The following is an 11,434-nucleotide window of genomic DNA, read 5'->3' on the forward strand; positions in this document are numbered from 1 at the left end:
TTTGTTTTGAGAGAACAACCATAAAAAGACCTAGACCCTGGGAGGAATTTTTAGGTCCCAAAAGCAGGTAATTAAGTACACATGTAAAATTAACCAAAGCATACATGAATTTGGAGGAGTAGATGCCATTTATTTCATAGGACCAGTCGACCAGATAAGCGGGTACTCTTCTTCTATTAGACTACTCCTGCCACTATGCTATCATTTCATCAGAGAAAGTTCTCCTAAAATTACATCTCAAATTTGTTCCATCCCATACCTTCCAAACAGTTTTAGTTTGTTGATTAGAAACAAAATATATGTCCCAAAACTATGTAGCTAGATTAGTATTACCAAACCACTCCCAGAATCTAACCCTTCTACCATTTCCATTTTTCCACTTATAACGAAAACTCACCGCCTCAGCTGCTCCCATCACTCCTTTCCAGAAGGTAGATGGATGAGTATCATGGCAGCAAAGAATGTTTGGATTTATAGTATTATATTTCCTATCTATCACTTTCCTCCACAGAGTACCTTCACCTTGAACGTATCTTAACCCAAGAACCCAACAAACAAATATTAAGGTCATGAAGGTTGGGAATACCCATTCGTCCAAAATCTTTCCTCATACAAACAGAGGGCCAGTTAGCCAGATAAATCTTATGATTCCCTTCTTCATCATTCCACAAACAATTAGCTAACCGGGTATTAATGAGCTTGAAAGCCCGATATATAGGAATGCTAGAAAGTATAGATCTAACTAATTCTCTCTTAGCTGCAGAAGACAACAGTTTTTCTCTTCACCCAGTCATTCTGCCTAGTAGAGCATCAATCAGAGGCTCCAAATATTCCCTTTTCAACTTATTATCATGGTGTAAAGGAATACCAAGATATTTAATAGGGAAAGAACCTAAGACACAACCAAAAATATCAACAAAAGGACTACACTCTTCTATATCCACATTAATAGGAATCAACTCACTTTTATGGTAATTACTTCACATACCAGATATATTAGTTTAAAACAAATTATAATAGTAGCAATTCTAGTGTCTTTCTCTAGAAAAAATAAAGTATCATCAACATATTGAAGGCAAACTACTCCTCCAGAAACAACGCCCATTAGGCTGTTTCTCTGCCTTTGCCGTGGGCTGTGTGACCTTTGGGCCTGCTTTGCGGTCAGGATTTGAATCGGGTTCATGTCAGGAAAACAGAAAGTGTTTCTTGGATTCTCAGAAATAAAAAAAAGGTTGGATCAGGCTGCGGGGCCGTGCTTCGGTGGCTACGTGGCAAGGAGATAGAGTGGGCGAAACGGCGGTTACGGGAGACGTGGGCCCCGTGGGAGCTAAGATTTAGGAGCGTTTTAACCGCTGTAGAGAATCCAAGACAAGAATTACCGGAAAAATCGTGGGAAAAAATATGGGAAAATAGCATGTTCAGCCACAGACTGGTGGCGGTAACCGCTTCAGGGTATCCAAGACGAGAATTACCGGAGAAAAAGAATGGAAAAAAGGGAGGGAAAATAGCGGACTGCAGGCGCTTCTCTTTTCTTTCTTCCTCGTCTGATAACTTCATTTCTCTCAGGGATGGTACCCACACCAAAAAAAATGCTTTGTTTCAGACATTGCGCGGTTGCATTTTAATCGAGTGATAACTGTTTCAGTTCAGACCATTGTTGAGCAATAACAGTATGCTGTAATGGCTGCATATTAGCACGGTTAAATTGCAATTATCGCATCATTCAGTACTAAGCTGCGACAAGGCCACCGTAAATGCAATAATAATTCTTTTTTTGTGTAAAAGAAAAGAGAGCGGTGTGGAAAAAATAGGAAAAAGAAAAGAAAAGGAGTGAGATAACCGCGGGAGAGCATGGCGGTTAATGAGGAGCGAGTGGGCCGTGGCGCCGTCCCCATTTTCGCGGGACGGTTACCGCGCCAAGCAGCAATCCTTCCTTAAGACCACCACTAATCACTGCGCTTGCCTCTGTGTTAAGAATACCCCAGCCAGGTAAAGCTAAGCTCAGCCGCCGCGCGCCACCACCTCCGCCTCCTTTGACTCTCTGCCCCACCACCCTAGGCGGTTGCGCTCTGCGCCGAGACACCTGCGACCGCGCAGCATCAGCAGGCGAGCAATCGCGAGCAACAACGCCCCGATGTCCATGGCCGCGCTAAGCTTCCACACGACACCCACCGCGCCCGCGCTCTTCAACCACGACTGCAAGTACGACGTCAGCTTCCTGCAGGACCTCCACCCCGACGTCGGCGACGCGCTCCTCGGCTTCGTCTACGACCCGCTCGACCCCGCCGTCAATGCCGGCCTCGACGCCTTCCTCAACATCCCCCTCCTCTCCGACGACCCCGCCGACGACGACCACGAGCAGCAGCCCCGCGCCAAGAAGCCCCGCGCGGGGGGTCCCGAGGAGGACTCGTGGTTCGACTTCGCGGCCGCCGACGGCACCCTCGGCGCCCGGCACGTGCCGCCGCCAGCGATCCCGGAGTTCCCGGCAACCGACTTCCTGCTGCCGCAGCCGTACCAGCAGTTCGCGCGCGGGGCAGACGCGAAGACGCCGCGGCCCGGCAGCAGCGGGTCCTCGCAGAGCGCCGCGGCCAGGGAGCGCCGCCGTCGGATCAGCGAGAAGACGGCGGAGCTGTCGCGGCTCATCCCCGGCGCCCACAGGCTCAACACCGCCGAGATGCTGCAGGAGGCCGCGCGCCACGTCAAGCTCCTCCAGGCCCAGGTCGGCATGCTCGCCCTCCTGCAAAACCTCCAGGTACGTACCTAATCAACAGACCCACTGAATTTTGCTATACGTGCAGTTTCCTGTTCCAACCTTGATCAATTCTCCCAGTTCAATGCGGTACCGATTTCGTTAAATTAATTTCATTGGTTTTCCAGGAGGAGGAGAAGGTGCCCGCCGCCATGGCGCAGGAGAAGATGCACGACCTGCTCATCTGCGGCGGCGTGCAGGAGCGGCTGGCCGCCGAGGGCAAGTGTCTGGTGCCGAGGGCGCTGGTGGACGCCCTGGCCCAGGACACCGCCGTCAGGTCCGACGCACTCCTGAACAGAGACCTCACCCGGTTCATGGACTCGCTGCCCTCGGAGCAGTAGCCGGCCGGGGGCGCGCGGAGTCGCCGGTCATGGCTGCGGCGCGCCCGCCATCCGCGTGTCGGCGTCCTTTTTTGAGAACGCCGCCGTGCATGCATGCGCGCGCTGCCGCTGCTGTTGTCGTCGCGTGTACCTGCTGACCCTGACGACGACGGCGACGACGACGACGACGCATGTCTATAACTAATCTGACGGAGATTAGGCGTAGGCAACCTGCAGGATTGATTTAGAAAGACCACGTTCTTTATTTCACTATACTTAGCATAATTTTATGATTTCATTTGTTTCATAGGGCACCTGTGCAGTGACACTGACATTGTGTTCCACACAGCTGAATTCTGTAATTCCCTTCACTGATACTGTGATTCTTGGTACATTGGTGACTGCTGGTTCGAATTATTTATCGATGATAAAAAGATCTCTGAAGGAAATAATGTCTCCTATGATTTTTCTTCTTCTGTAGATCGTTGCTTCTATGCGTGTCGGTCAACACACGGTTATGCACACGAATGCAGTACAATGCTGCAATTCCTCCTTTTATGCTCATATTCCCTTTTCTTTTTCATTCAGTTCGGAGATTCTCATATCCTTTCTTACATTTCCGTTTAAGGGAAATGGTCTGATTTACTAATCAGAAATCATTTTTCAGATTGGTTTTCAAGGAACGGCCAGACACATCGGCAGCAACAACAAATGACAACAGGCTAAAAAGCTAAGGCCTCTCTAGGACCCTGAAACCCTCGCCATCGCCTACCAGCATCAAAGCCGTTTGCGCCCAAGGTCCTCGCCAGGTCTTCCGCTGTGATCAGCATCGGCCGCAGACGCATCACACCATTCAGGTTGCAGACTTCCAGCGTTGTCTTGGTCTTCTTCTCTGGAGTCGGCCACGACAGCAGAGGTGGCATTCGAGCAAGCAGCTCCAGCTGGTTCAGCATTGTCGTCATTCTTCCTCTTTTAGCAGAATTTTCCATTGAGCAAGATTATAAAGCACTTTTCTCCACATCACCTGCATGCCAAACCATTGAAACATCATAAAAATATTGAAACAACTTAAGCAAATAATCACAAATAACCCACGAAACTTTTGAAAAAAATCTGCCGGGAAGTAAAAGGCTCAATTAGTTTCCTCTCGTCTTCATCAGACATTCAGGTAAGTTTTCAGACATGGTCAGATGCATCAAATTAACAGCACAAAATAATCTTGTATAGATAATAGTGGCATACTTTAAGATCTCATTGTCCCCACTAATTAAACCTTCTTCTTGGATTAATCCAAAATTATTATTCCTACGTTTACGACCACTAGCTTTAAGCATAAAGTATTTCGTATTACGGTCCCCGTCCAGCAAATCTTTTCCTTTGGATCTTTGCCTCCATTTGATCTCCTTTCCTTTGGATCTCTGCCTCCATTTGATCTCCTCTTCACTCAAAATCCTATTCTACTTATCAAGTAATTTGGAACCGTTCTAGCTGGAACTTGTATTGTAATGATACTTATATTGGTATTTTTGGATTCGCAAAAACATACCACTATCTGCAATTATCTGGAAGACCATTATCAAGTTAGAATATATGCAGCGTGACCAATCTCTCATAAGGGAAGACGAGCACTTGATTCACTTCACATAGATTTAGCATCGCAAACATGTCACATTCTACTCTTAGTTTCAGTATCAGACATGTCATATTATCGACAGAGAAAGAACGAAATCATCGTTCCATAACCGATATATACTCCAGATGATAACTCCTATGCGTCCACAACGGGAGGCGGTCTAACTAGATACTCGTGAAATCTTCATGTAAGTGATATCAACAGGAGTGTTCAGTTTGGGTGGTGGCTGGTCTAGCATGAAGATGAGTGACTACGTATGGTTAAGGCGCAGGACACCTGGCAAGTTACTGTTGTGGAGGCTCCTTAGGCTTCAGCAAACTGGAATTGCAGGCCACGATCATCACGTTGCCGATATTCTCTGCCCCTGCCATCTCCTCGTTCCTGAACGTCGCATCTCTCAGGATGAAAGTCCAGACGTTGTCGCAGTACCTGTAGGTGTGCAGATTGCCCTGCCAAGACAAGAGACCATCATGTCAATGCAAGCGTTGGATGGATGGAAATATGATTACATTCTGCAACATGTAGTAAATGTGTGGTAAACGAGAGAAGTCCACATAACCCCCCTAAGTATTGGGGTTGGGACGCAAACCCCCCCTAAGTTTAGATTGAGCCATTTAACCCCCCTATGTATCAAATACCAGAAAATTTACCCCCTTAGTTGTTTTGATAGTTGTTTTGGTCCACGTGGCAGGTGGTTTTAGCCACGCTGGAACTCTGCTTTGGCATCGGCCACACCACGTTGATGGGGAGCGCACGGCGAAGACGGCCTGGAGCGCCTTGAGGTGGAACTGCTCCGCCATCAGCTCCGCCCCACGAAGGAAGACGCTGCATGTTGCCCGCCGACGGCTAGTACCTGGGCGCTGTTTGACGTTTTTGTAGATAATTTGGAAAGTTGCTGCTCAAGATAAGACAGATACGCGGAGGGCTGGTTTCTGTGCTACTAATAGGTGACGGACAGCAATTCCATTCCAATCTGATCAGAAAAGGGACTCATCAATATTCTGAACTGAATTATATTTCTGCAAGAATTTCGAGTTCCCATCTGAAAGGGTTAAAAGGCAGAACACTGACCGGGCAAGTGACACGAGGAACAGCAGCGGGCCGGGCGGCGGATCCGACGATGGCATGATTTTGCTCTCCATCGCAGGGCAGGTCCGATCTGGAGCCTTCGCAGCGCGTGCAAGAGGCTGGTACTGGCGACGGCGAGAGCTGGGGGAGGGGCGGCGGCGGCGAGAGCTGGGAGCCTGGGAGCACCGACTTGTGAAAACGGGGCTCACTAGGAATAGAAGCAGAGAGGAACTTGATTATTCGATTTCAGTTTTGGAAGGAACAAATCCAACTATAAGTGCGAGAGGCGGAGAGAGGCGGCAGGGAGCATGTCGAGGACGACGGTGAGCTCGACGTCGAGGTCGCAGAAGGAGGCGACGAGGTGTGGCCCCCGGAGCAGTGCCCACGCACGGCCGGCGGAGGGGACTAGCATCTCGGCACGGAAGAGCACGACGTAGAGCTCCTGGAAGCAGAGGTCGGCTAAAACCACTTGCCACGTGGACCAAAACAGCTACCAAAACAGCCAAAGGGGTAAATTGCCCGGTATTTGATACTTAGGGGGTTAAATGCCCCAATCAAAACTTAGGGGGGGTTAGTGTCCCAACTTCAATACTTAGGGGGGTTATTTGGACTTCTTTCTGTGGTAAACACAAAACAAAACTAGCTGAAACATTGTGCAGCTAGGAGATGAGCCTTCAGATGCTAGTCCTGGTAAAGGGTGGTATTCTGAATTTTTACTGGAATACTAGGGAGAGCAATTTCAGTGCAGCAATTGCCATGTAGTAGAAGTCTTATTTTCATCAGTAATAAACAACATAATCTAGATGCATGCCCCATCATGCAAAAATAAAAGTGTTGTTTCCGGAATTGTTTCCTGGTTTGGATAATGAAAAGAAGTTCTTTGTTATCAGTCAGTAACGCGAATATGCATTACCCATGACATCAATACAGTGGAACACATAGGTATGTTCTCTGATAGTTAGCAAAATTTTCAAATAGCATTTGGAACTGATTGCGCAAAACTATCATTAGCAAAATAAATATTAAATGATCAGTAGGTCTAAATATAAGTTAGGAACTGGTCAGGAAATCCACATAGTACTGTGTAACAGACAGACAATTTACCATGATACTAATCAATAAAAAGGTGTATTTCCACAATAGTATTTCCAGCGGCATGTCTATATTCACCACTGCTAAATCTGGAACTTTGTATTTATTTAACACAAATTGACTTTATTTGCATAAATCTGCTTCTAAAGTAATATGCCAAGTAATGACAGAAAAATAAGTAGCAGTAACAAAAACTTGATTGGCACCAGAATTACTACACGGACGGGCAACTGACAAGAATACATCTCAGCATTCCCTTCAAACCTTGTTTATCAATTCATTAGCAACAACAGAAGAAAGAGGCATATGTTGGTAAACCTTTACATCGGAATTATATCCTGTTTCAGTACAGAAAAGGAGCTAATCTACTTCAGTCAGCAAGGATTAAGGAATATGCCATTCCACATGATATCAATAGAGTGGAAAACACTAGTATGTTTTTATTGAAAAGCTAGCAAAAGTTTCAAATAGTACATGGAAATGATTGCGCGAAATTACCATATGTAGTTAGCAAGAAAAAAAATATACATATAGGTCCACATGGTGATCATGCTGTGATTTCGCGCAATCATATCCAGTCCACATGGTGATCATGCTGCAGATAGTTTCTATTTGATACTAAGCAATCAACATCAGCACATAGCTGCATTTTGTTTCGGGAAAAACAAGCAAATCCTCCAAAAGACGATAGCAATTATATCTCCTTGTCTTGTCGACAGATGACAGAAGGTTTAACCAGCTGCCTAATTGGGCAATTGAGCAAGTTCAGGTTTCTTTTTCCAGAGAAGGATGAGAAATCTGCTCCTATGAGACCAATGCACTATGGTGACTGAGAGAATTGCGTGCCAAGTATTTTACCACTTCATAAGTAAACAGGTACTGCTTGGATCAGCACAGCTTCACTGGCAGATAGGAACAAACATGGTATCTCAGCATTTCCCTTATAACATCTACAGTGATAATAAGCAAGAGGTATATGTTGCTAAACAGAGATGACATATCGTACCTTGAAGAAGGCCATGCTCGTCACCTGCTTCTCCAGCAAGGCGCTCATGGACTAAAACAAGACCATGCATGCTGGCACGGTCGCCCCTGCCATTCTCCAGCTCGTCAAGCCCCGCTTCCGGAGCAAAATGACGGTGCAGCAAGGGCTGCAGAACAACACGTGGGCCATGGTCATTGAGGGCGAGCTATCCGTCGATGCTGTCGTCCAATACCTGCGTCTCTGGGAAGCCATTTCCACTTGCTTGCGCCAGCCTGGGAGCAACGACTGCTTCCGGTGAAAGTGGACCAGCGACGGCGGATTCACAGCTCGGTCTGCCTATCTCGCCTTCTTCGAGGGCACCACGGCGATGCCTGGAGCCACGAACATCTGGGACTCCTTCGTCCCCATGGCTTACCGGATGCACGCCTGGCTGGCCCTTCGCCGCTGCTGCTGGACGGCTGACAGGCGTCTGAGACGCGGGCTTCACTCGCATGTTCTTTGCCCGATGTGCACGACGGCGGACGAGACGATCGATCACCTATCCGTGGGCTGTGCCTTTGGTCATAGGGTTTGGGCCGGGGTTAATTGGCGCTTAGGGTTTACCCTGCCTGTCCCAAGCCATGATGTCTCTCTGGTTGACTGGTGGACGTCAACGGTTGTCCACCTTCCTAGCGGTCGGCGGAAGGATGGGAACTCCATCATCATGCTCGTCATTAGGTCTATTTGGCTAGAGCGGAACGCGCGTGTCTTTGAAGGCAAGGCATCGCCGTCTGATGTTGTTCTTGACATTGTTGTAGACACTTGGTGTGCCTGGTTGGCAGCCCGCGGCAGGCAATCGCGAGGAGTTAGTTAGTTAGTCTCCGGTTGCTTGGGTCGCGGTGGCCTTGCCCCTGTATTGGACATCGTCCCCCCTTTTTTTCCCCAATCTTAATATAAAACGCGCAGATCTCCTGCGGGTACTCGAAAAACAGTTTAGTACCTGTGTGTCAGTTAGCGTTCCCGTGTCGAACCTCGTCAAACTGCAGTTGGACCCGGACGGCGAGCTCGGGGCTGAGCCTGCCGCTGAAGACCATCTCGTCCAGCGTCGCCGTGAGGTTGACGCCGATGGTGGTCATCCGGTACAGCTCCAAGGCGGCCATCCCTCCCTCCCTGGCCCCTTTCCTGCCACGGCAAAGCCCATCCACAGTGTCAGGATTCAGAACATAACAGTCAGTTTCAGTATTCCCAATTAGATAACCAACAAAGCTTCGTCAAACTACCAGGATTCAGAACACCAAACACCAAACACGGGGATTTCGCAAGTATTTCTCAACTCGCGCGACAAATTAGACGACCAATTTACTTTTTATCAGGCAACACATCCTGACCCGAACCAACCAATCCGCCATCCGTACGGTCCCGAAACGAAACCCTAGATGTTCGCCCGCGGCGTCGGCCGTCGCCGGCGCGGCCGAATCACCTCGCGCCTCCCAGCAACCAAAACCCTCCCTGAAAACTGACGGCGCGCGAATCGATTCAAATCGAGCCGAGGAGAGGCGGGCTCCTATACGCTCGCGTCCCGCCACCAGCGCGGCGGGCAAACTACGTACGCCCGGTTTCTCCTCCGCTTTCCCCTCGCAGCAACCGAAAACTCCCGCCAAAAAGCACGCGAATCAAACCGCGGGGAGGAAGGCGGGCTCTTACCGCGCGCGCGCCGGCAGTAAGCTAGGCTCCCTTCGCGACGGGCCGGTCGGTGCGCTGGTCGGAGGGCGGGGTGCTTCTGATCTGAGACGGCGAGCGAGCGAGGCCTCGGAGGTTTGGGAAAGGGGAGGGAAGCGAGAGCACAGAGGGGAGGAGCCGAGGTGGACGAATTCGAAATTCGGCGGAAAGTGTTTTTGTTCATTAGTTCCAGTGCACTCTTCATTTTGAAAAATTAAAAGGCATTTTCACACGTTACTAAAAAGTTTGAAAATAATTCTGAAGATTGTAAGTGGTACATCTCACAGTCATGCAAAATCTCGGCCAGAAATTCTTTTTTGCTTTATGCTAAACAAAAATGATAAAATCTGATGTTGCTTTAGACTGCTCATAGTGGGAGTAACATAGCTAGTAACATCACACATCTCAAGGCATTTTGGTGGCATGACATGCTAATAAATGAAGAAAAAGAGAGTGAGGTGGTAACTAGCTATGTTACCATAAAATCACACACCTCAAGGCAAGATGAGTCTACAACATAATAAATGATACAATGCATCACATATAAGTTACTACCTGATACGTCCAAAATGTATCTACTTTCCCGAACACTTTTGCTATTGTTTTGCCTCTAATTTGTGTATTTTGGATGCAACTAACACGGACTAACGCTGTTTTCAGCAGAAGCTGTTACAGTGTCTCGTTTTTGTGCGGAAATCCAACTTTCGGGAAAAACCTCGGGATTTTGACGAAAGGGTCTATTTTCCCGAGAATGCGACGGAGCCGAGAAGGACAATTGAAGTGGAGGCCCGAGGGCCCCACACCACATGGCGGCGCGGCCCGGGGGGGCCCGCGCGGCCATGTGGTGTGGCCCCTCGGCCGGCCTCCGACGCCCCTTCGGACTACTTATTCGTCTCGACCTAAAAACGCACGGGAAGAAGTCGAAGTCGCCGGAAACCCTCCGAACGCCGCCACATCGCGAAACTCCGTCGCGGGAGCCGAAGTCTCCGTTACGGCACTCCGCCGGGACGGGGAATTGGAGGAGATCATCGCCGCCATCACCGCCAACGCCTCTCCATCAACCGGCAATGTTTCCCCCATCCATGTGTGAGTAATTCCCCCGCTGTAGGCCGAAGGGGATGGTAGGGATTGGATGAGATTGGTCATGTAATAGCATAAGATCGTTAGGGCATAGTGCCTAGTGTCCAGTAGATGGTACTTTTATGATATTGTTGCAACTTGTTATGCTTAATGCTTGTCACTAGGGCCGAGTGCCATGATCTCAGATCTGAACATGTTATTGTTTCATCATGATATTCATTGTTTATGGTCTTACTCGCAAGTTGTATACACATGTCATTTGTCCGGAACCAATGGCCCCGAAGTGACGTAAATCGGGACAACCGGAGGGAATGGTAGCGATGTGAGGATCACATGTGTTCACGGAGTGTTAATGCTTTGCTCCGGTACTCTATTAAAAGGAGTACCTTAATATCCGATAGTTTCCCTTGAGGCCGGCTGCCACCGGTTGGTAGGACAAAAGATGTTGTGCAAGTTTCTCATTGCGAGCACGTACGACTATAATTGGAACACATGCCTATTGATTGATTAGTACTTGTATACCGTTTTATTATTATCTCGCAAATGCCCTGCTATGATTGTTACATGAGTTTCTCTCATCCATGCAACGCCAGTCATCCGTCCCCGTGCCTACGATATTTTAATCCTGCTTGTTTACTAAAATCACTACTTGCTGTCTTTGTTACTCTGTCGCTCGTTATTTCACTACTGCTGCTACTATAAAAGCTGTTACTGCGATAAACTCTTGCGAGCAAGTCTGTTTCCAGTGCGGCTGAATTGACAACTCCGCTGTTAAGGCTTTCAAGTGTTCTTTGTCTCCCCTTGTGTCG

General features: G+C 48.4%; 1 protein-coding gene across 1 annotated transcript; it reads right to left on the reverse strand.

The window, feature by feature from the left end:
- Window positions 1-4,986: 4,986 nt before the first annotated feature.
- Window positions 4,987-8,995, reverse strand: LOC124656811 (transcription initiation factor IIA subunit 2-like). The gene is made up of 3 exons (XM_047195487.1): window positions 8,858-8,995; window positions 7,869-7,919; window positions 4,987-5,151 (listed from the first exon to the last, which is right to left on the reverse strand). Exons 1-3 carry the CDS (start codon window positions 8,984-8,986, stop codon window positions 4,987-4,989), a joined length of 345 nt encoding a protein of 114 aa, XP_047051443.1. The 5' UTR covers window positions 8,987-8,995.
- Window positions 8,996-11,434: the final 2,439 nt, after the last annotated feature.

This window comes from Lolium rigidum, chromosome 5, assembly GCF_022539505.1.
Source record: "Lolium rigidum isolate FL_2022 chromosome 5, APGP_CSIRO_Lrig_0.1, whole genome shotgun sequence".
NCBI classification, from domain to species: domain Eukaryota; kingdom Viridiplantae; phylum Streptophyta; class Magnoliopsida; order Poales; family Poaceae; genus Lolium; species Lolium rigidum.

Excerpts from the sequence above, each read along its gene's own strand:
- LOC124656811 (XM_047195487.1), bottom strand. The coding sequence starts at position 8,986 with ATGGCCGCCTTGGAGCTGTACCGGATGACCACCATCGGCGTCAACCTC. Across the intron at positions 7,920-8,857 it reads TCCAACTGCAGTTTGACGAG|TCCATGAGCGCCTTGCTGGA; the intron begins GTTCGACACGGG and ends GTCTTGTTTTAG. Across the intron at positions 5,152-7,868 it reads CGAGCATGGCCTTCTTCAAG|GGCAATCTGCACACCTACAG; the intron begins GTACGATATGTC and ends TTGTCTTGGCAG.